The 24778-nt window shown below is 40.8% G+C and overlaps 2 protein-coding genes across 4 annotated transcripts; both read left to right on the top strand.

Moving 5' to 3' along the window:
- Positions 1–5867: 5867 nt before the first annotated feature.
- Positions 5868–8154, top strand: LOC111594597 (neuropeptide F receptor). Its single transcript, XM_023307962.2, has 3 exons — positions 5868–6063; positions 6166–6335; positions 6922–8154. Exons 1-3 carry the CDS (start codon positions 5868–5870, stop codon positions 7822–7824), a joined length of 1269 nt encoding a protein of 422 aa, XP_023163730.1. The 3' UTR covers positions 7825–8154.
- Positions 8155–12952: 4798 nt separating this feature from the next.
- On the top strand, positions 12953–20710 carry LOC111594596. Of its 3 annotated transcripts, none has more exons than XM_030224804.1 (6): positions 12953–13491; positions 18304–19214; positions 19278–19391; positions 19582–19743; positions 19801–20245; positions 20349–20710. In XM_030224804.1, exons 2-6 carry the CDS (start codon positions 18350–18352, stop codon positions 20557–20559), a joined length of 1797 nt encoding a protein of 598 aa, XP_030080664.1. In that variant the 5' UTR covers positions 12953–13491; positions 18304–18349; the 3' UTR covers positions 20560–20710. The 3 variants fall into 3 exon arrangements, with proteins under 3 accessions (XP_030080664.1, XP_030080663.1, XP_023163727.2); XM_030224803.1 differs by having other exon boundaries at positions 12953–13523; positions 20349–20559; XM_023307959.2 differs by lacking the exon at positions 12953–13491 and adding an exon at positions 18086–18097 and having other exon boundaries at positions 20349–20559.
- The last annotated feature ends 4068 nt before the right edge of the window (positions 20711–24778 follow it).

Here is a 24778-nt window from a genome sequence, read left to right as displayed (position 1 = left end):
AGGTAATCCACCGAAATGTGTGAAAATGTTTTTTGTTTGTTTTTGCATTCGCCGCCATTAAAAAATCGAAGGCGTGAAATTTTCAGAGAAGACCTCGAGTGGTACGCGGATATTTGCCAATAACAGTCCGGACGCCACTTTTCCAATTGTGAATTGTGAATTCTGTTTTGTGTACTCGAGTATCTATTCGAATTTGTATTCTGTTCTCTGCCCAAGTGCCAAATGTGTAATCAAAATGGGAATCGCTCGTAATGCGAAGCGACGTGTGCGGCAGGCAAACCTCATCATTGCGATTGTAACTATCTGTGCGCATTACACAAACTAGTGGAAATTGGCCCAAATATAAGAAAAGCTAATCTTGAAAGGAAATTGTAACTCAAGCGGAATAAAATTTGAGTGCCGGAATTTATGCAGAGTGCCAAATAATGGAAAACAAACTGTCTGCGGGTGGTTTTCTGCTCGGTTAATGTGGATTTGCGGAAATGAAGAGCGGAAATTCATTTAAGTGAGCTAAAAGCATTTCGCTTGAGAAAAATTATGAAAACTGAGAGAAACGTCAAGCATTAATGTTTTTCAATAAGAACTAATTGTGCAATAATATCTCTGTTCTGTACCCATTAAGCTAATGAAAAATGCCTGCTTTTAGCGGATGCCTAAAATCAACAATTAAAAAGTTTTCAAGATTTTCAAAGTTTATCAGAAAAATGTTTGCTTTTGCTTGAATTCCCTGAGGTAAAGAAACAAAAGTTATTTAAAATGTGCTAATGCCAGAGACATGTACCTGAAAATTTAGTTTTCTTTATAAAATATTCAACAAATACGTTGAGTTGAACAAAAATCGTTGTGAATGAGGCTGAGAGCAAGCCAAGCTCTTAAAGTGAACATTTCTGAGTACGAAAGTTTTGCCTTAAGGTAGCTTCTTATCATTTAACTGAAATCCAAGAGATAATTTGTGCAAAATATGGTTTAACGTAAAGACGTTAAATTTTTTTTAATTTTGGGCAATGACCATCTGCTGCTCATCCTTATGTCCGCCAGTTCGTCTCTCTGTTTCTATGAAAGCCATTAAACTAAATAAAATCTAAATAGAGTATCTAATATCTGATTTCTGAGATTTGTCCGTGTCGCTGAGCGTGTTAAAAATAATGAGTAAAATTCCAAAACATTATCTTCAACAGCTCTTAAGTTATGGCATTTATGTTGCAGGGTATAAAGTAATTAATTGCCAAAATAAATGGAAATTTTTTTTATTATTTGGAGAAAAGAGTACTTACTCGTGTGCTATCTACAACTATCACTACGCTATAAAGCTTCATCAGCATTTAAATTAGTATTTGGACCACCTCCATTAAGTGATATTTCGAATGCTCGTGTCACTCCCATTTGAAAATATTGATTCTTAAATAATTTGAGCTGTTTCTGAACCACGAATTAATATTATGCAGCTATCCACTGCAGTATTCTTGATAAAATACAGGCTTTTAATTAGAGTCAACAAAACAATGAAGCCCCTATCGAGCTTAAATCCCAAACTGGAATTTGAACATGGCAACTTAAGCTTTCTGCTAATTATAAATATTTGCTTTGATAGCTTTGCCACACTTGTGAAAGCACTTGCCCGTGCTGCTGATCTAAGAATGAGCGTTATGTGGACTTCCTCAATACACGTTAAAATGCTGGCATATTTCAATGATAGTTATCCCTAATGAAACTTCATTAAAAATTAATTTCGCAAATTGTAATAATATTTTAGCTTCCACAATTGCGTAGCTCAGGCACCGCTGCTAATAAATTAATATGAGCTCGCAGGAGTAGAACATGCTGCCATTAGTGCCTTAATTATATTAGGTGAGTGTTAATTTGAATGAGGATAGTAGATAGTGGATAGTGGATAGTGGATAAGGTAGTTTAGCTAAGTGCTGTCGCTGTTGTCGAGGTAATTGTATGCAAACAAGAAAAGTTAAAACTCAGCAAGAATTTCAATTCGTTTAGCGTCATTCAGCAGTCGCCAGTTGCCATTCGCCATACGCCAGGCAATGATGTAAGTATTTTCCATTTTATTTGACATGTCAAAGAAATGCATTTTCACAGTTTGTTAACTTGTCGCCTGCTGCTAACATGACAGCTTTATACAACGCAATAGAATATGTACTTATACATATATATATTTCTATGGCATTGCTAGAAAATAAAAATTAGAAGCTGAGAGTTGAATGCATACATATAATAATATATAGATCCCGGAGATCCCCTATGTGGAAGACCTCGGAAGTCTTAGAGCGAAATCCTCTTATTTGCTCGCAACATGCAGGGATTTATTTGAAATGTTTGGAATAACATCATTCGCAGCACAAGTGCCATTCTGTGCCTTGCAGTTGAAGTAAAATATGGCAGGACACGGATTAAGGCAAAAAGCCAAAAGGACAAACAACAACAGTAACAGCAGCAGCGACAGCTTCAGGCATAAGACACAAGTCCCTTGCGTGCATTTCACGTTGCAAGTTAAATGAATGTGTCCGGCCAGCAGCCAGAGACAAATGCTAGTGACAACAGCAAGTGCCACAACTGCTCAAGACAGTTACAGATAGTTGCAGCTAATAACGCATACTTAGTGGCAGTTGGCAGTATAAAGTAGACAGACTTCGAGAGAGAGAGAGAGATAGAGAGAATATATTATATCTGTAATTGCAATATAAATACTTGCCAAGAAGCCCTCCCGAATGAGATGTCAGCTGGAAATATAATTCAACTTTTGTTTTTCAACAGAAGGCGAAAACTTTTCGCTTACTTTGCAATTTATTTGCCTTTCTTGGTAGGGCATCCCAAAACATACTTGGCCATATGGCAGTTGGCATAATTTCATTGTACATTCATAGAGCCTCTGACAAGTTGACAGCTGGACAGCGGCACGTAGATGCTCATGGAAGCTGCTTTAAATTTAATTAATTAACTTCCAGTTGAGCTTCATTTAGTTAGACGTTAAAAACTCTTTTTCACAATTTTTTTGCGTTTTGCAACCACAAAATGGGATTTCACGTTGGGCCAAATCCAATTTGTCAATGCACATTGTTGGCCCAGTCGAAATTGAATTAATTGTTGGTAAAACATAAAAATCATTTTTACGACAATCTGAAAAGGATTTTCCCTAACAGGCAAACACGTTCGCAGCCAATTAATAAGTCGCGTCGATTCAAGTGCTCCAGCTACACGAATGAATGTATTACATTTCCCGCATCAAATTGGGACATTTCTCATGTTTAAGCCAACTGCTGGGCTCTAAAAGGCTGTAGAAATAGCATCGAAAACGAAACACCGCCCACGCACACTTGCCAGCATATCAGATAAATCACAAACGCCACTGAGCTAAAAATGGCAGGACCAGAAAGAAAAATGGGTTAACATTTTGTTTATTTTGCTTTTCTTTTTTTTTTTGAGGGTGCCTTATTTATTTGTATTTTTATTTCATTTATATATATTTTTTTTATTTTTATTTTTATTTCTATTTTTAATTTTTTTGTGACATTTAAAATCTTTATCTTTATCACGCAGCTTAACATGGAGTTGGTTGTGGCTGGGTGGAAATGCAAATAGAGCCACACAACGCGTCGGCAATGCTGACAGCTTGAGAATTATTCAAATTCATGACAAGTTCTATGAACTTGAGGCTACTTTACATAATTTCCTTGTCATCAACTTTGGAAAAAGTCATTTCGCAAAGGTCCCCACAAGCTACAGTTAAGCAAGAGCTAATGTAAAAAGCAGACTCAAAGATAGAAACTGAAACAAAATTTTAGAAAGAACTTGAAGCGCTTTTGCCGACATGAAAACTCAATTTCTATCCTGTCGCCCATCTATGCGATTCTCACGAAATGACTAACTGAGCCCCAAGAAAATACCCCTAAAAACAATTGGTCAAACTTTGTACCAAACTTTGTCATTCTACTGTTGTCTTGTTGAACATTCCTAACAATTGTAAATATTTTGTTCTTTTTATTTTCTTGCGAATCGTTTACAAAGCCCCAGACAGTAAAAATCTTTAATGAAAGTGAATCTATTGGTCAACTTTGTAGCCGCTGCAGAGGGCAAGAATTTGTCAATTGTGTTTTCTCTAGCGCACTTTAAAATTGCATTTTTTGAGCGACTTTTGTAGCAGCTGAGCCGAGGGAATGCGAATCAATATTTCTATTTGTAGAGCGCTGCAGATGAGCAGCGATTACAAACTGTACCCACATTAACTCTTTTGGGATGGCCGTGAGTCCCTCGAGTCAGGCGAAGCAACCAACCAACACTTGATTTATGGGCGGCACATTAATCGCATCAACCGATTGTGCTGCATACTTTGGGGAATCTGAATAATGCGTTGCTGTTTCGCAGCTCTCGGCTTATTGATGTTGATAAGTGCGCACTCATCTGGTGCATAAAATTACGCAATTATCTTAAGCAATTGTCTTCATTTATATCCCAAGTACAAATCGAATGTCTTCTAACTGACGGCCTGTCTGCGATAAAAATGAGAAGCGGCCTCATTGCGTATACGCAACACTTCAAATAACTCGAGTGCCGTCCGCATCTCCGTCACTTCACTTAACATTGTTTGTGTAGCACGAATGTTCGGCATAGCAACACATCAAAATGGAACTTTAATTTAAAACAGAGCTTTAGTTGGGCCGTCAGTGAGGGGGCCTCGCATAATTGATGACGCAAATGATGTAAATAGAGCTTCAACCATTTCATAGAAATCTAAAGCTAATTATAAAATTCACGCCCAACTAGGAAGCGGAAATAATGGCGATAAGTCGAGCATCCACGACTGCCAATGCTCTAACCTACAGAGAAATCAAATCGGCATATTTCGCTTGCAAACTATATGAAAGACATAGATATAATTTAATGGTTATGATTGTGATCATAGCTGAGAGATGTTTGCTTGACAGGGAAGCGTGGCAGGGTATTTGAAGTGCTGTCATATGTCACATATTTTCGATGCTGTTGTTTGCATAAATTTAATACAGATTACTGAACAGTGAGTGCTAGGTATAAGAGGGAAAAAATGTTTGCAGGCTTCATTTTTCCGCAAGGGAAACTTTTTTAATTAAAATCAGTTTTCTCTCTTGCTTTGTTGATATGTCTTAACTATAATTATAGATTGCCAAGCAGTTTGCTTGGCAATATAACAAGCGGCAAACGACGAGAAACCAAATGCTTTAGTTTTATTATTGTAAAATAATATGTCATAACTTAGCCTTAAGTCTTATTAAAAAACTAGCAAAGTTTTATAGACTAGCTAAGCTTTTGGTTTATCACCGTCAAGGCTCAATTCCTTTGGCTCATGTCAAAAAGCAATAGAGGCAAAAAGTTTTGGTATAAACCGAACGGCTGGCACTGCATATCCTTTTTGCTTTGGCTTCAGGGGGATGGCTGCATATTTTTAGTCAAACTCGTTGCCCCTGTTTTCGGGCGTGTGGCATGTGCGTTAGAGGCAGCACTTAAATCACGCTTAGCACACACGCAAAGCCTTGAGGAATGACCTTTTTTTTGGTGGGACTGACTAAAAGGCTGTTTGCTTTCTTCTTTTTCTTTCACAGATTATCGCCATGAATCGCAGTGAACTTGGCAGCCAAATCCTTAGCTCAGCCGAGTTGTTTAAAGTGCTTTCGAGCGACGTCAATTTTGATACGATTGGCGAAAGTCGACATTTGGTTAATTACCCTGGCTTTAATGCAGGCGTAGCTTACAGCAGGAGCAACAACTACGACAAACTTAACAACTACGACGACGACAGCATCAGCAGCAGCAACAACAATCAGCCCAACATGACTATGTTGCTGCTGAACAGCACAAATAACGGGAGCTATGTGCCCGCAGGAATGGACCCGGTGCTGATGGACCAATATCTGCACAACCGCTCCATCGGAAGCCCGTGGTACCACTTGCTAATCGCTATGTACGGTGTATTGATTGTATTCGGAGCCATGGGCAACATAATGGTGGTAATTGCAGTGCTGCGTAAACCAATCATGCGCACGGCCCGCAACCTCTTCATTCTCAATCTGGCCATTTCGGGTGAGTTGCCAATGTCGTGTGCGTGTGTGTGCGTGTGTGTTTGCTACGTGTTATGTAACTTAAAATTCACTTTTGCGATGGCGGCTCGTTGGACATTTGCAGACCTGCTCCTGTGCTTAGTTACCATGCCGCTGACACTGATGGAACTCCTTTCGAAGTTCTGGCCATACGGCTCCTGTGCCACGCTGTGCAAAACGATTGCCACGCTGCAGGCCCTGAGCATCTTCGTGTCCACCATATCCATAACAGCCATTGCCTTCGACAGATATCAGGTTAGTAGCTTTGTTGTACATTAACCATAATCATTGCCAAATGCTATGACAACATCCGAAAATCGATAGAGGGGACCTTGAAGTGTTTTGTCGTTTCTAATCAAAAGTCAAAGAGCGTGAAGGAAATTGTGTTTCGGGAGCAATGTGGCGAAAGGTTTAGCAAAGATAACTATAAAACTGATGGGGCCATCGTTAAGCCAGAAAACAACAGTTCCTGATAGCATTTTATCCCCTCCAAGTGGGCGGCAAAAGTTTAGACATTCCGATGTTAACTTGGACACAAGTTTCAAACTTTGCTTCCTGTTGCCTGTTTCCTTTTATCTTTGCCTAAGCACTTGCTTTTTATATTCCGTAAATATATAGATAAAACTTTTAAATATTATTTTTAGATCTTCGATTAGCGCTGAACAAAGCAGAATTATTTTAGCTTCAATACACGTGTCAGGCTATATGGGTTACTTGATGTTCATAGTTAGCTTTTAATTATGGAGTTAGGTGGGTCAAAGTGCTTTGGGGTCGATGTATAAGTGTTCATATCTATGAATTTCTCCCCTTTTACCACACTAATTCCTCACCCCTTGGCCAGGTAATTGTGTATCCTACGCGGGACAGCCTGCAGTTCGTGGGAGCTGTCACCATATTGGTCGGCATTTGGACCCTCGCACTGATACTGGCCTCGCCGCTGTTCATCTACAAGCAGCTGATAAACATGGACATGCCGCTGGTGCTGCAAAAGTTCGGTGTGCCACACAGGATATCGTACTGCATCGAGGACTGGCCGCTGAGCGATGGCCGCTTCTACTACTCGATCTTTTCGCTGTGCGTGCAGTATCTGGTGCCCATAGTGATTGTGTCGATTGCCTACTTTGGCATCTACAACAAGCTGAAGAGCCGCATCACCGTGGTCGCCGTGCAGTGCTCGTCGCAGCGGAAAACGGAGCGGGGCAGGCGTATGCAGCGCACAAATCGCCTGCTGATTAGCATCGCAATCATTTTTGGGGTCTCGTGGCTGCCGCTGAACTTCATCAATTTGTACGCGGACATGCAACGGCCGTCGGCCGTCACGCAGAGAATGCTAGTTGCGTATGCCATTTGCCACATGATTGGCATGAGCTCGGCCTGCTCGAATCCGCTGCTGTATGGATGGCTCAACGATAACTTCCGTAAAGAATTTCAAGAACTCTTGTGTCGTTGCTCTGAATCCACTAATGTTGCTCTCCATGGTCACACGACAGGCAGCAACGTCCAGGCAGCTGCGACGCGCCGACGCCGCAAACACGAAGCCGACCTGTCCAAGGGCGAGCTGCAGCTGCTGGGTAAGAGTGCCAAGCGGGGCATGGCGACCTCCGACGGCGACTGCCTCGGCGGTGTGAGCTTTGCGGCCACCGACTTTAACATACGAAATGGAACGCGCAGCGCCGTAACGGAATCTGTGGCACTCACTGAGAATCCCATGCCGTCGGAGCTGATCATCCTGGCGCCGCCGTAAACAGTCAACAAATCCGCATAATACTAACCCAAGTCAATCTCCGCCTAAGCAATCCGGTCTCTGTGTTTTGTCGTACGTATACATGTGTGCATATATGTATCTATAAATAAATATACGAAACACAGACCCTATTGCAGGCATGCCGGAGTTTCGAAGCTCCCAGATAATTGAATTTGCATGCAAGACGTTTCATAAACAAGAGCCGCAGGTTGCATGCATTTGCATTAGAGATTTTGTATCATTTTTCATTTATTAAGACGCAAGTAAACAAAAGTGCATCTGATGTGCTTTTCGTAGAGACCATTTCAATATTTGTGCACAATTACAGCTTAGCAACAAAACTAAAATGGCAATTTGCAGCGTTGAACTCAAGCTCACTGCATCTCACTCTCCCCTCTGGGCGGGCAATGCCAGCTGAACTATCCAGAACTCTAAGCGCCGGAGCCAAGGAGCCGTGCAGCAACTATAATCCCAATTCAAATTTAAATTTAAATTTAAATTTAAGCCTTGTATTTAAAATTAGCTTAAGAGACTTACGAATATTGTGTACGAATGTTGACTGATTGAAAGCAAAGCTGACCTACATTTAAGTCTAGGCGCGATAATTATGCGTAAGCGTATCTGGCAGCTATAAGATGTATTTATAGATACTATATAACTTCATATTGTACATACTTAAGTGTCATTCATCACGTAAGCACACAATACACTTAGGTTTCATCAAATACTGTGATTTAATTGAACGAGCCCTTCAATTAAATTTCGGGTAATTGATAAACACACAACTCCCTAGAGATGTAAGCATCGATAACTACATATGCGTAATATATAATAATAATAATAATAATAATAATAATAATAATAATAATAATAATAATATATATATAATATATATATAAACTAATGTATAGTATGAGTAAATATTCCACTTTGTTCCTATTTACGCTTTTCACTCTAAGGCTTTGTACGTATTTCGCTACTGAACTTATTTCCATGTGGTTTAAATTTATATAAATATATATATATTAATTCATAGTTAATATATCTTAACATCCAATGTGTCCATAGTTCTAACTTCGTGTCTGTTAAATTTAATCTCAGCGTAAGCTCAACCATAATGAATTCCGAGTATTTGCTGTATGGCAACGAATATTAGATAAATAAATGTTTTAATTAATATTTGTCCTTATTCTTTTTGGTAATGCAAAGATGAAAAATGCTGCTAAAGCTGCCTGCAACAGTTCCAATAGCTAAGCAGCTTAGGGTCGAGCGTGCTTAATGAACAGCTGCACTGCTAGCTTAACTCGTTAAGCATACATTCATCAAATGCTAGTTAGTCTAAAGTCTTCGAGAAGACTTTTATGGCTTGCGTAATGTGCTTAGCGTAAGTATTTCGATTTTGATCAACTTTGAATACATTTTTAAACATGCACCAAACTTGAAGCTGACAGGGAAAATATAAGCATTAAATGCCAATTAAATTCTTCTACGCAGAGTTCAGAGCACCTTTGAGAGTATACGCATGCTTGATTACAGCAATGTGTATATAACAAGAGTCTAAAGGTTGATGGCCCTAAAGCTGTTTGGAAAGACAATATGAAAACATAATATAAATACATATTTTATGAATTCGAGAAATGATAATAATATATAAAGAAAATATAGCTCGAGCATGTGTTGTACAATTTGCTAACATTTACAGACATCGCGCTGATTGCTTGATGCTAATTGGGAATATTATATGTTAGCTAGATATTTATGACTATGGACGCTTTTAGACATTCTTTTCTTATTAATTATTCTGGTCTTACTTTGATTTATTCAACATACATTACGTTGAGCTGCTTGGCTTGTCGTACACCTGGTGCACCTTTAACATTTGGCACTGGCTGGTGCCCTTTAAAGCTGTCGTTGGCCAGACTTGATATGGAGTCAAGCAGCCAAGTAGGAAAGCATAACGTTAAGAGCAATGGGCCATTAAATGGCGCAAATGTGGGCCCTCTGTGATAAATATAAATGCGAACGTATGAGAGTATATGGGACCTACATATGGATACTTATGTGACAGCCGAAATGAGAAAAGCGCTTCGAGACCGGGAGACAACTGGTTTTATGTTGCCTCACATCCGCATTTCCGCACTTTGGAGTTGAGGACAAATGTTAATGTCTGTTGCCAAATATGTATGTAAGTATATTGATAAGCCAGCCAGACAGAAGCTCATCAATCACAGTCGCCTCAGCTCAGGCATGTGGCTGAGCCCTTTGGATTGAAATTGGCCCAGGGCTCCGATTGAGCACTTTATAAGAAAGACTTCCAGTGGCAGTGGCGGCATTTTAATTGTAATATTGTGACAATTGCGTTAATTGTTGTGGCTGGAAAAGCGGCTTGCCGCCCAAGTTGAAGAGTCGTCATCATCATTAACAACGCATTTTTCTTAGCTGGTGAATAACACCCGTGCGACCCGAATGGGACGAGCGACACGCACCAACAAAAGGTGAGAGCTGCCCATATAATAATAACAATAATTTAATTAAATAATTTCGAGTTAGGGCATCGGAGCAGCAGACATGCCGCACTCTCTGCACTTGCAGTCATGTGAAAGTGTTTGTTTATGTGGAGGGCGTGGCCCGGTTTGGCTTAGCAAAATGATGTCACTAACGAGAGTTGTCAGCCATATGCTAAAAAGTGTCGGCAGACTCGAGAGATCTGTGGCCATGGTGCCATGGTGACAAGTGGAAAGTCGAAGCGGGAGAGCAAAGTTATTTAACTTTCTTCTTGGGCAAATTGCGTAACTCAATCTGACGGCCAAGGCATTCTAAAATTGACTAGACTGTGAGCCAACTGCCCTCAAGTGTCAAAGATAATAAACGCTTTGGCTAAGAGCTAAAAAGCAGTCCAATGATTTGTTGTGAAAATCAATTTGACAAAGCTGTCCAGCGGTTCGACTGAAGCGTGATCAAGTGATTAGCATATTTATGAGTAAAAGTGAAATTAATGAACAGAAATGCACAGAGACCGAAGGAAAAAATGGTTCGCTAATATTGACAGAATTCATTGCCAGCACCTAATACGACTTATTGCCAAGCCGTCGATGCATGCCAAAAGGTTGCCGGGCCACAGCATAAGAAAGAGACTCAAATCTGTCCCAGCTCATACTGAGTCATCGCCAGTTGCCACTTCAAAGCTCATAAGCATATGCCAGTTGCCGTGGATAAGCGTCTCGAGTGCTTTTTTTAGCCAACCTGCCGATTTGCCAACTGCCAATTGCCAGTTGCTCGCTGTCGGCTTTTGGCTAATACATGCTAAATGAGTTTCTGTCACTTTCTCAGCAGCTGGCCAATATTTGCACGTGCTAATGCCACAATTCATTTTCCTGCCCACATAGAATATGCCACAAACAAGAAAAACATTGCGAGGCCTTTGTTCATGTTTTCAGTTATTGAGAGCGAACTGTTATTGATTCTGCGGTTCCAAATACTAAGTAACTTTCATTTCGTTTTGCCATTTGATTTTGCAGCTTTTGAATTATTGTGGTCGAAGTTTAGGGCAGCAGGCCAACCGCCAGTCGGCTCCACTCAGTTTCTGGTCGTTGGGCACACAGCTCAATGGCCACGTTTGTCACCAGAAATTAATAACAATGTGCCGCTTAGTTGGACAATTCTGGGCGAAGACTTTCTCGTGCGTAAACCGGCCAAAGAAACTCGTTCGCCAGCCAATAAATAAATACTACACCCCACTGATTTATCAAAGTCTATGAACTAGTTAGTGAAACTCCGCAATTGATGGTTTAATGCATAGGACAACTTTTAAAATGCTGTCAACTACGAATGCTGACTAATGTCATTCAGCAGTTTTTCCACACTAAATATTTATAACAAATAAATATTTATTTCAATCTAAATGAAATGGATATTGAATTGATGCTTTCGTGTTTAGATTGCGTGCTTTGAATCGAAAGATATTTTGAAGGTGATTGATCGATGCAACATTTGAGCCTTAGACATTACATAGATTAACGTAAACCCAAAAATAAATCTCCTAATGAAATTATGCATATGCAGAGGATGTATTATATGATTGAAATTGTATTTAGCTTTGATCACATAAGTTCACTTTACAACACGACAAAATTATTAATCAAGAAAATAAATGAATAATAAAGGAAAATAAATAAATGTGTTATTCATCTATTTACGAGACTCTAAACTCTTTGTAAATGAAGAGCAAAATATATCATATCATATCAAATCAGAAAAAAGTGAGAAACTAAATTTAAAATGCAATAAGTGAGAAACTAAATTTAAAATGCAAATACGAGAGGGCTGCTTTGGTGATTCAATAATTTTTCCAAAAATTCGATTCGCAACTGATGATGTTTCTGCATTCATTTCCTATAGCGCTTCGATGCCTCTCTAATTTCCCATTAAGTAAATAGCTTTAGCAATGCACACGGCAATCACCTTTGTAAACATCATGAAAGTATCTTTTATAGCTTAGGGTGGTCTGAGAGATTCTAATTGATTGACTGTAATGGCTCGAAAAGCATTCGCTGAATGGCATCTTTTTGCATCTTTACGCTGGAGTTGCAGTTGCAGTTGCAGTTCGTTTTTTGCCCATGGAAAACGAAAGTCAACTTGACCGGCTGACAGGCTGACTTCGGCATTTCCGTTAATCTATGGGGCAGAGCTAAGGTACTTATTGTGCGCGATGATAAAGCACAATTCGAAAAGATTTATAATCTTCGGCGTTGCCGACATTGAAAAGCAACAGCCGCCCGGACACCACAGGGTTAAATGGAGTCTCAGTTTAGGTTTTCACACTCGCAATTTTCATTAGCATTTTAAATTTCCGTTTAAAAGAGAAAATTGTTGTCGCTGACACTTAGTCGCTGACTTTGTCACTCTGTTTACGACGGCAATGTCAGGTTTGAAGGAGATTGCTCTTAGTGGAGCGCCAGTAGCAGCTCCACTCACAGCGAACAGCTGTGCCTCTCTGCGGCGGCTAGACGTAAGGCGTTACGCTACGCTTACGTTACGTTACGGCAGCCAAACTGGTTGATCGCACCCGCCGCGTCCACATCACAGCCGTTGGCTTTCGCCCGACAGTCCAACTCTTGGCGAGCTGTAAGACAGTCGCAACACGCTGCCGGGTCGCGCACGAAATTTATGGAAATGAAAGCATCACTTTAGATAGCATCGACACGTTGTTCCGCGCTCTTATCGATTCAAATTAAGGAATGCTACATGAAATAGAAAATATATAAAAAAAAAATCTCGACAAATCATAGACATGTGCGCAAAGTGGGCAAAGTGAAAAGAGCCAAGACGCAACAATTGCATTGACAGTGTGTCCAAGAGTGATGAATCGAAGAGTTGGCGCAAAGTGAACGGGTTTTCGGTCGGTTTCGGTTAGTCGGTTAGTTAGTTGCTCGTTGCAGGCATTTCACCAACGCCGACTGCAACTCCAATTTCCGAACAAGCCAAACCAAAAGCCAAAAACGAAAGTTTCCACGAAATTCGTAAAGTCGAGCCAAATTCTTTGGCGGAATTCCGCAAAAGTTTGGCCAATCCCCGAGTAAGCACCGCTGTTCAAAACCGTAAAATGTGTAAAACAAATCAATTAACCGCAAGTTGCAACCAACTGAACTAATGCGCATTATCTAAGAGGTAAACTAATTAAAAAACTAAGCGGATTGAAAGTGAGTTTTTTTTGTCATTTTTCTGTAGCGGCGCTGAAAATTAATTCGGCTATATAATTACATGAGATTTGGCGGAGATCTAAGGCAAGCGTAAGCGTGACAAAAATAATAGCCCCGTCAATGGTTAACATTTCACTGTCGTCGAATTCACACCTCTCTCTCACACTCTCTCTCTATCTCTCTCTTTCGAGTGGACTTTGAATTGAAAGCGCGCGAGCGAGCTAGGGCTTGAGCTGAATTGTTAAAGAGCTTGTGTGTTATATAAGATTTAACAGCTGGCCTACCTCAATTAACAGAGAATCGAACCCGGTTACAATAACAATACCAACAACAACAATAACAACTGCAACAACAGCAACAACAAATTCATATGACACTTTCTATTCGAGTCAGTTGACTGTATGAGTCTGCGCCTACAAGAAAGTCCGCAACTTAATTTTATTTGTTTTCGCTTTGTTTCGTATTGGCTCTGGCTGTTTCCATCAATCAACTGCAAAATGTTAATAATTTCACAGACTGCTGCACCGAGAGCTCATCATTAATGCGGAGACTATTGATTACCGAACGTTAAGCAGCTGTAACTGAAACTGTCGCACTGTGGTGCTGGCCGGTGGTGCGTGTAAATGTGGTTGGGCCTGGTGAAATGTATCTGCAAGATACATTCAGTTCAGCATACACACAGCGTACTTTCATTTTGCTTACTTGCAGCAACTGGTAGCATAAGTGTCTGCTGCTGATTTCCAACTCTCGCTTTGAGGACGTGCAGCAACGGATGAGCAGCAACTTTCAAAGCTGCCACTGCAGTCGCAGTGCCGCCGGTTGACGAGAGCCATTTGCATCCGACAGATGGAGGCCATATGCACATTTGTCTGACAAATCTTCCACGCGGAAAGAGGCGCTCCTCCCCCTCCTCTTCCTCCTGCCCAAGGAATATGTTGACATGTAACTCCGAAATTGAGCTGTTGGGCATTGTAATTTGATGGCCGCAAATCATTCGCTGGGATTGCGTAATTTGTCAGCTAAGACAATTCAATTTGGATTTATGGGATGCCATTTAACGAGCGCACACGTTGCAGAGATGTAACTTTCGAAAGCATCAGCATCAAATGGCATTTCTGTTTCGTTTGGCCTTTTGCGACTGCAGTTAAAGTTATTTTTGGCCAAAAGCAAGGCCTACACCACGCATACAAATTACTCAATTTGATTGGCAGCCGACGCCCGAAAAGGTACAACCAAAAATGAAAAAAAAAACAATCAGTGCTTAATGGGCCCCGGCTGCAGGCGAAATTGGTAACTAATTGGCGAAAACAACATTTCACATTTGACGCACAGCGAAATTGCATTACACGCGCCAACAAGGCACGGCTCCACTCGGCTCGGCTCGGCTCAGGAAATTGATATGAATTGACATTCAAGCACGAGCCAAGAATAGACGAGAATTTTGTGTGGAGTAGAGCAGCAGCTAGGTGAATGCCAGGCCCGACCAGATTTAGCCATTAATCAGACTGCGGAGTATGACAGGAGCTCATTTAAGCCTAATTAAATTGACTTTTTACGTTGTTTTTTCTTTTTATGAGCGAACTTGGGGCAGACTTTAACTTTTGATTGATTGAAGTATTTCTTGGATGGATTTTACATTAAAGATAAATCCTTCTCTGCAGGAATTAAATATGAACAAAGCGAACATGTTATTAGAATAATTGCGAATAGGGATTTGATACAAATCATTTGTGTTGAATACTATGAAAATTGGCTCGTATTATTTAGTTGGCTTGTGTTTCCTTGGAATTGGAGTTAGGCCTACGAATTCAATTTATTTTCCGGCCCTGCAAATGACAAGTGAAATGATATGAGTACACAAAGCCAACTAGCATTAACCCCCAGCATTCCGCTTGCATTGCCATTTGGTATCAATAAAAGTATAAATGGGATATTTTGATTTGCGCTATGACTGTCAGATACACAACTAAAGCAAAGCTACTATTACTTAGTCAGGACAACTCTTTAATACTTAAGCGTATTTACATATATTATAACTGCTTATAGTAGATAATGAAATGTGTAGAGAAACTCTGTCAGGTCTCAAGAGTCCAGAGAGAGCTACCCGCTTTGACGTGGCCACAACTGCTGGGTATAGAATACAATTTGGCTTTTCCCCAGTTCTTGCGTCTGTTTGTGGCAAGTGATTCTGCTTAGATAGTTGATAACAGGTTCTCGACCACATTTGATCACTGCGGCTAACGGTTATGTCAGCCGTTTGGTCGAGGCAATTGCGGCGTCCAAAGTGTTTGTTTATGAACGCTTTTGACCGCTAACTGGAGGCCGTTTGTCAACTTGTTACACAAAACTTGTTGCTGTGGCTTAAGGCATTGTCTAACTTTTGTACTTTGTGCTATTACCATCAACAGTGAGTGCTCGAGCGTGTCGCAAATGCTGACAGCCAGCTTATTAACCCCACACACACACGTGTCTCTCTCTATCTCTCTCTACTGTCTGTTAGCCTTTTGTGCTTTTATATAAAGTTAATGACATTCATATGCAACAACTTGAACGCGACTTATGATCCAATTCCATCAATTTGCATTAAAGCAACGTAGCAGCGGCTGTCATAAGTTTCAAAAGTTTTGCGAATTAATTGAGAAACTTGCGTCTGCGACTAGAACAGAGTTTTGAGATGAGCCGAGCTGAGCTGGAAGCAGCAAAAGTAAAAGGCCACGAGGCCAGAGCTAAGCAGATTAAATGCTAAGTTGTCAGCCAACTGCACTGACTGAGCCAAACTTGCGCCACATATGGGGGCCAGAATATTAGAGCATGAAGCCAGGTGGAGCTAGATGAGAATAAAAAACTTGCAGCTGGGTTTGCTCCGATGCCCTACAGAGAGATGCAAACATCGTGATAAAGTCTCGTTAGTTGGTTCTGCCCGTCGACTTTTGGGTTTCATTTGAGCACTTTTATTCTGGCAGCTAATTTGCATGCAGACATCGCTAGACTATGTACCAATAGCTCGTGCAGACTATGAATAATTAAAGTTAAAACCCCTATGAAAGCAGATTTTTAAAATGTGAGGCAGCTCGAGCAGCAGCAGCAGCAGCTGTGGCAGCTAGAGCTACTGCAACTCCTGCGCTAAATGCGTATGTCAATGACAAATGATTGCAGCCAATGCCATTTATAAAAGCATCAATATCGTTTGCTTTTGCTTTGTTAGTACAGCGTGTTAATTAGTTTTACAACTGAAAACTGCTGCAAATGCAACAGAACAGTTTCAGTTGTTTATTAGGTGCACACTCGTCTTCTGCTTCTGCACTGCTGACTGTTAATATTTTATGGCTTCGAGCCGAAATTAGTCTCAGCTATAGCAAAGCTTTTGCTGTCAAATCACTAGAATAAACTAGTTAAATGCTCTGGGCGTTGCCTTTGTTCCGCTGCTGATTTTCATTTCAACAATTTCAATGTCTGCATCAGAAATGAGCCAAAAATAAAGCGCAAAGGCACTGCACACGTTGTGCAGCAAGTGTTAGTTGAATTATTTCAATAGACTCAACTATCTAGCTGGCAACTACGCATATTAAATGAAAATACAAGTTACATACAACTTGCCTGATGGCGAGTTCAAATGTTGATTAGCAATCGGTTGCCAGGCATTGTCCTTAAAGCGAGCAAATAGAATGCGCTCTCCGAGGCCCAGGAACTACCACTTCATATAATAGATTAATTATGATAGTGGCTACTGTCGCTCCCATTGCAATTATTATTGCCAATTATCAATCAGCCACATTTATGGTTTGCAGCTATGCGACAACTTGATACATTGGCCTGAGCTTCTTCATTATAGAGAGCTTGATTATTATAACAATTATTTGTTGATTTGATTTGCAATTGAATATATTTCATAACTCTCCATTGTACAACAGTTTGCCTGCATATGTGTAAGTATAGTTCGACACTGAGGTATATATTACACTTTTGTAATTATACTTTGTCACTTCATCAACTGAAACTGTGTGTCAAGCATAAAATAATATTAAATTTCATTAAATTTGGTTTGCCATGCGTTATTAATACACGAAGAGAAGTAAGATTTAATAGCTATGCCAAGATAAGCACACAGAATGTGTTTATTCAGTGTACATATTTCTTCATAAGGGGAAAGAGTTTTTACTCCTTACTTTTGTTGCTCTTTGAGATTGAATACCTCTTGATATTGATTCTGTAATACCTGTTTTTTCTCGAGCAGCGTTCATTATGCATCCAAGCAGCAGCTGCAGTAGAAATTGAAAGTGAAAATTCGACATGAAAATATCGTGAGCTGTGTTGATTTTTCGAACGCAGCTTCAGCTGAAATACTGAAATGTGGTGCAAATATAAACAAACTGTATACATTTTCACTTTTAAGACGCCTAGGGGGGCAAATGGGGGAATCTGGGTGCTAAAAACCGTCTCCGACAAAGACAAATAAAAAGTCCGCGACGTGCATTGCTTGCTTAACGCCTAACAAAACGCCGCTGGATGCGATCTGTGGTTGGGCGTAGGGGCGACAGAAAGAGTGTGAGAGAGAGCGAGTGGGAGAAGCTTGGGTAATAGACAAGCTGATTAACAAGCTGTTGGTTATGTGCTACGCTGACTGCTGCTGCTGCTGCTTCAGGTCGCATTCGGCGCGTCTGTCACGCACGTGCTGTAAAATGATTTATTCGCAAGCGAATCGCAGTTCTGGCCAATTGCTCAAACCACCCTCGCAGCGAAGTGAGAGAAATAACTTTAACGCCTTTGGCTTTCATTGCAGAGCGTAACGAACAGAACGTGCATCAGCGATCCAGCGAAACGGTGGTATGAAATTGATGCAGAAAATAAAAGGAAAACAAAACAAAACAGAAATATATAAAAACAAATTACAGCAGAGTGGTGCAGAGTGGTGCAGCAAAAGTTTAATGAAAATGCTAAGCAAGACGAGCGCTGTTGCCAGCCATCAGATCAAATTAAAAGCAAACACGCACAGAAAGCGACGATGCAGCCCGCTGCTGTTGCCACTGTTACCAATGCTGCTGCAACTGCTTTGCCAGCTGGGGCATGCCACGGTGTTGACACATGCCGGGTACAATAGAACATCAAGCAATGCTGGGCAGGCCTTCAGTCAGCCTTTGACAACGATGACGGGCGTGGCGCGCAACGATGACAACAGCTTTCGGCCCATCCTGCCCAGAGACATAAGCCCCGAGTTTATTTCGCGCAATGTGTTTACCAAGTCGGGGCAGTACCGTGTCTTTCAGCCGGTCGAAAGCGAGAGCGACTTGCGCCTGGCCGTGGCAATGCAGCGGAAGGATTACACGCAAGAGGATGCACCTGTCCAGTCGCGCAGTGTCCAGCCGGAGCCAAGGCCACAGCCAACTCAAAGGTCAACAACTACGACAACGACCACAAAGCCCTTTGAGAGAGCCAGCCAGCTAAACGAGAGCTCGACTGTGATGCAAAATGAGCTGCAGAGCCTGGAGGACTTGCTCATGGAATATGTACAGCAATTTTTCACCGAGGGCAAATACGAGCCGATGCCCGGACTTGTGTTTGCGCTCCAAAAGAATCACACAAAGGAGCATGTGGAAAAGCCTGTAAGGTTCGAACGAAGTGCTTTGGACTCGGCCAATGTGGAACTCAATGTTCCCCGCGCGCTGCAAAGTGCTCGGCTATTGTTTTTTGCAGGTAAGAAAAGACTTCAACAACGCAACTTTCGCTCAGTCGCTAACGAATTACCTTTACTGACAGGACTCAAGAAGATTATGTGGCCCTTGTACATGGTTTTGCAGATGCTAAAGAGTATACTGTTCGCCATGTTTCTGCCCACAATTATTGGCAGCGTGAGTCGTCTGATTGGCAAGGGTGAGTACCGAAACGAGTGTGTAGAATATGAGTAGCGGCGGGTATTATAGATTGAGCAGTTAAGGTTATATTAGATACTTATGCTTGCTCCGTATCAACACTAGAATGACACTGATAGCAGTGTATCTGCTAGTCGGTTACTGCCAACTTAATTTCTTTTAATTTCTACAACTGTTCGATTCATTAATAGGCATCACCTCGGGCTCGGCCAGCTCTGTGCCATTGTTTGTGCGTCCCATGGAGCCGCCGCAGGAGCTGGACTTTAGGGATAACAGCCTTAACTTTGAGGAGGACAACAAGTTTGCCATGGCTGATGATGGCAAGCCGAATGCAGGCTATGAGTACAATGCAGGTTTGTCCAATTGTCACACTAAATACGTTGGCCTATCTGACACCTTAGCTTTTGCAGAGGCCTCGCAGCAACAGGCGCAGTATGCGTCGTTCAATCCCAACTCGCTGAACTCGGCCACGCTCTCGAGGTACGGCGGCCAGCAGATGCAGGAGACGTATCTTAGTGCGCTGCAGAGCATTGGCGCTGCTTCCTTTAAGAACTCGCAGAGCCTCTCGGCCGGCTCCTCCAGCGGCATGGCGGCGCCCGGCATGGCCAAGAAGCCCGCCTCGCCCGCAAATATGAATACATTCCAGAGCTTTCAGAAGGTTCCAAACTCCTCGCTGCTCTTGTCCAACTATGATCCCTTCTACAGTCCCTTGCTGTCGCGCCTAGACTCGGTCTTTGCACAACTAAAGCTAAACTCGGAGAACGAGCATTGCCGCGAGAAGCTCATCTGCCTGATGTACGCCAATCCCGCAAAGTATGCTCCATACAGCAATCTTGTCTCGGCCCAGCTCAGTCGGTGAGTATTTCGGCGCACCCGAAATTATGCAATGAAGCGACAAGAAACGATGTGTGAAATTTGTTAAATATGTATGTATATTATTTTCTGATTCATTTGTCAGCGAGTTAAATGAATTGCGCAAGCCGACCTCCGATAACCCAGATATCCTGCGCTTCTTCAAGTATATGCGCGCGGCCAAGGATGGCCAGGACGGCGTCGACTGCGAGCAGTCGTTTGTGAAATGCAAAGAATTCAAGGATTTCGAAAATCCAGCAATGCTCTCCACTTACAACGACATCAACAAATTGGTCCAGGCTCGTAAATTGGCGTAGGACGACGCATGCCAAACGAGCGATGTGAGAGGTGAAAGCTCTCGCACCAGTCAAGACCTGGGCACATCAGGTGTTGATGCCTGTAGCTGTAATTATGCAAATTTAACTTTAGCCTAGCCATACATGAATGCATATGAGCGTCTATATATTATCTGTATATACTGCTATGCATAGCATATATATAAATATTTATGTAGCTTGAATATGTTGTCAGTAGACGATGGGTTGTGTGTTTCGGGGCTTTAATTAGTGTGCTGTAAATAGAGAATTTTTATGTTGAATAGTTTAATTAACACGCAAAGCAATTGCTGCTGTTACCTTTAGCCATTTAGTTGAGTTATTTAATGTATTTATTTAAACGGACTAATTTATTGAATATTATATTTAATTTATGTATTTATGTATTTAAATATTTATTTATTATTTATTTAATATTGTTATATCCACTTAGTCAGCCCGAATTGTTTAAAGCTGTTTAAGCTCCTAAATAAATCAATAAAGCTTAATCTGTATTATAAAGTTGACAACGAGATTTTCATTAAGCTACAGCTCAGGACTTCTCTCAGAGGCTTAAAAAAAGCAGAAAAATATGCGAAATGTGAGTATTACCAGAATATTTTACGAAAAAATTGCAAAATAATTATCAAACAAAAATGTTAATCTCTCTCTACATGAATATTTTCGTTTGTAATTATTTCATATCAAATATCTGACGAAGAGATTCTTCTATTTTGGAAAATTCTACCCGCATGTGTAAGAGACAAAAAGGGTTGGCAAATGATTTGAAACTTTTTTGTTTGTCATTCGCTCTACATCAAAGTTATACTTTTGCGCTAAAAACTAGTTTTCAAAGCTGCTCGCAGCAAGTCCAAAAATAAATGAATAACAACGATTTTTGGAAAAGTGTTGTGAAAAAAACTAATTTGTTTAACAATCTGCCAGTCTGCCCCAAAAGTCATTTTAATTAACTCATCCCTCGCCATGTACGTTTCTGTAACTGTATCTTTGGCTGTAAGTATGTATGTGTATTACATTAGTGTGTGTATGTATGCGAAAACCAAGTTAAATTTGTTTTTATGTTAGCATCTCTAACTGCGCTGCGAGCAAATTAGATAATCGAATCTTCTATGCCTGCTGAATTCACATTAAATAGATTTCAGTTGTCCAGGCTCACACTGAACGTGTGTTATTTACCAATTGATTAAGTTGCTATTGACTAAAAATATTTCCGATACTTCAGCTCTACCTCTCTCTTTCTCTACAACTTGCTCTCTTTAAGATTCGCGTTTATATAACAAAAAAAGATATGTATATATACATATAAAGAAATATATATTATGCTACATTCAACATATTTTTGCGGTTTTCTTTTGTAGCTTAATTTTTGCTCTTTATACAGTCGTATGTGCTTGACAGCTGATTTCCGCTTCAAAGGTTTTACTGGCCGAGCTGAAAGGGTGAACTAACATGCAATGTGAATACAGAAATGTACATACAATTATACCCTATACTTAAGAAATGATGCATGATAAGTGAGAATGGCTGAACACTTCATTCTTTGCAAGCATTTACAGTGGCGTCCATTTTAGCATGTCTGCTCGTGTTTCTGATCTCTGATACTGTCAAAGCTTTCGAATTAATAAACTGATACTTTTCCATTGAATTCATATGAAATCTGAATTAACTGAAGCGAATAATATATTTAAAGGTACAATTTACATGATTTTTCATGGCCGGGTAGACAGATCTGCCACTTAAGTATGTATTCTTTAATATTTGTCAGTTGATTTCCTTTATTGCAAGTACAAGTTGCCAGAGAATCGGCTAATTGGATTGCAATTGGAGCTGCGCGACATGGCAGCTGCCACAACTGTCCAATCCACATCACGATTGTCGCAGGCCCCCATTTTGGGATTCGAGCTAGTTCGAGTTGCGTTTGCGTCCAAATGGTAATTACACCTCTGGCTAGTCTGCTGTGTCGTGTAAGTGTAATTTTCTGCGCACAACTCCCTCGTTGACGGGTGGCACACAGAATGGCACATGGAAGTGGCAACCGATGTGGGAATTTCCCAATTTAATCTGAGCTTTGGCTTCTCGGGGGATTTCCTAAAAAAAAATAAAATAAAAACAAAATCAAAAGTCGCACACACAGCAGCCAAAACGAAAACCCAAAAACAGAAAATAAAGATTGGCCGTTGCAGTTTCAGCTGCATGCAGGTAAATTCCCACTTTTTGTGCGGCTGCTGGCAGTTTGTTCACATTTTGGCATGACTTTAAATAAAGCGCTGGCCCCTATTTTCGAGGGCAGGAACGAGTCGCAACCAGTTGATTCGAACAGTAAAAGTGATTATTACCTGTGCTCAGCGTTACATAATCTGCGGCTCTGGCTGTGACGTACGTTTTCCCGCTGATCCGCATGGTGAGTCATCGGCTCTTTAAATTAAACTCGAATTCAACCCAAGGCCTCAACGTGCGCCACAATAATTTTGGGGATTTCTCAAGGCGGTCGCGTCGCGCGGCCAGCCGGACGACGAAGTCGTTGACGCCGCAGCCTACAGACCTACATCGCTTAGCCAACCCCAACCTACCGCAAGTGCGAGCGTGTTGACGTCTCTTTAACATCATCATGAATGGTCGCTTGATCGGGCGAGTGGCTCTCAGCTATCCGCATTGTAGATTTGCGCTGGCGTCTGGGCTTCACCTCTGCTCTGGCCCATTGTTTAGTTGTGTTTGTGCTTGTGCTTGTGCGTTGGCTTGCGGCACAAAAAAAAAGCAACGTTTTTGCTTGCACCTCTTTCTCGACACTTCTCGCATTTCATATAAAATCTTTGCCGAGCAGCGACAGCAGCACAGTCGCTTCAGAGCCAGCCAAAACACCAGGTCTGAAGACTTAAGTAAGCCGTTAAGGATAAAGCCAACGAACCCAAGTGTTTATAGGAAGCAGCACAAGGTAAATAAGACCACAGCGAAAAGCAAAACAAAAGTGAAGTGAAATGAAGTGCGACGTGTTATGCAACATGCAAAAAAAAAGAAAGAAAAGTGACATGGAAAAAGCCATAAAGTAAATATTAAGAGTGTGTGCTGTCAAAGGCGATACAGAAACATTCACATACATCTCAGTGTTCGAGCTGAACGCATGATTGCAAATAAATTGAGCAATGTCTGTCATTTGCATATCTTTTGGCAACGCTGATGCCTCGAACATTTCATTGACCTTCAATAGTTAATGCTAATTTGAAAGCCAAACAAGTGGAGGCATCGCAATATTTGGTTTCAATTTTGCAATGATTTATAGAAACAAGTTCGAAGCTTGTGCGAAAAGCACTTAATTTTCATTTAAAGGCAACATCAATTCATTTACACAAAATACACTCTAAATCAAATGCAGACTTACTACCCTACCCCAATGAGGGTCATTAGCGTGGTCATAAAGCGAAAATCGCCTGCATACTTTGCGGCTGCTGCAGAATATTTGAAGTTTCGTTAAAAGTTTCCGGTCCGTTGCCTACTTTTGTGCGCGCTCCCATTTACGCTGCCATAAATATTGCCCTTTGCCATAATGTCCGCGCGTTGCACAGTTTTCGGCGTTTCAAGCACCAAATTCAGTTCAATCGCGCTCTTTTGTGCTCCGTTGCATTGATTAAACTGCAAATTTCGTTCCTCCCGAAAGGTATCACGTTACGCTACTTTCGCCCCCGCATTCTGCCATAGTAGAAAATCGATCGGTTCGCTGTCAAATGAGTGAAAAGCACGAGAGCAATAGCTACAGCAGTTTTGTGAACTCAGCACAAAATGTAATTCATGCTTTATACTATGGTTTTTGCCGTCAACATTTCTGCTTAATTTTCAATCCTACATGGATCAAAGCGCAATTTATTTATATATCCCTTATTGAGTTTTGGTTTTGCTTTATACTTCCCATTACATTATCTACGTCCAATTAAATTTTTTGCACACTGCTCAGGGATATGACCTGAGCTTACATAACTGGTTGAGAATTTATGAATAGTTTATTCAAGACAGAAAGAATAATATAGTATTTAGTGAATTTTACACACAGCTGAAAAGCAGGGAATTATTTTTGCTTTAATTGAAACGACCTTAATGGAAATTCTTAAATAAATTATATAAAATAAATTATTTAAACTTAAATGTATTATTATGTATTTGGTAATTTGAAATATATATTATAATATATATTTTCTCAAGCTGTAAATTT

Source organism: Drosophila hydei, unplaced genomic scaffold, assembly GCF_003285905.1.
Source record: "Drosophila hydei strain 15085-1641.00,03,60 unplaced genomic scaffold, DhydRS2 tig00008119-arrow-pilon, whole genome shotgun sequence".
Taxonomy (NCBI): Eukaryota; Metazoa; Arthropoda; class Insecta; order Diptera; family Drosophilidae; genus Drosophila; species Drosophila hydei.
The sequence above is the reverse complement of the archived record's forward strand: the minus strand, read 5'-3'. Positions and strand labels throughout refer to the sequence as shown.

What these genes read in the sequence shown, in the direction of transcription:
- LOC111594597 (XM_023307962.2), top strand. Translation starts at nt 5,868, where the DNA reads ATGGACCCGGTGCTGATGGACCAATATCTGCACAACCGCTCCATCGGA. An exon ending in TCTCAATCTGGCCATTTCGG is followed by an intron (nt 6,064 to 6,165) that starts GTGAGTTGCCAA and finishes GGACATTTGCAG; the next exon opens with ACCTGCTCCTGTGCTTAGTT. An exon ending in TTGCCTTCGACAGATATCAG is followed by an intron (nt 6,336 to 6,921) that starts GTTAGTAGCTTT and finishes CCCCTTGGCCAG; the next exon opens with GTAATTGTGTATCCTACGCG.
- LOC111594596 (XM_030224804.1), top strand. Translation starts at nt 18,350, where the DNA reads ATGAAATTGATGCAGAAAATAAAAGGAAAACAAAACAAAACAGAAATA. An exon ending in TCGGCTATTGTTTTTTGCAG is followed by an intron (nt 19,215 to 19,277) that starts GTAAGAAAAGAC and finishes CTTTACTGACAG; the next exon opens with GACTCAAGAAGATTATGTGG. An exon ending in AGGCTATGAGTACAATGCAG is followed by an intron (nt 19,744 to 19,800) that starts GTTTGTCCAATT and finishes TAGCTTTTGCAG; the next exon opens with AGGCCTCGCAGCAACAGGCG.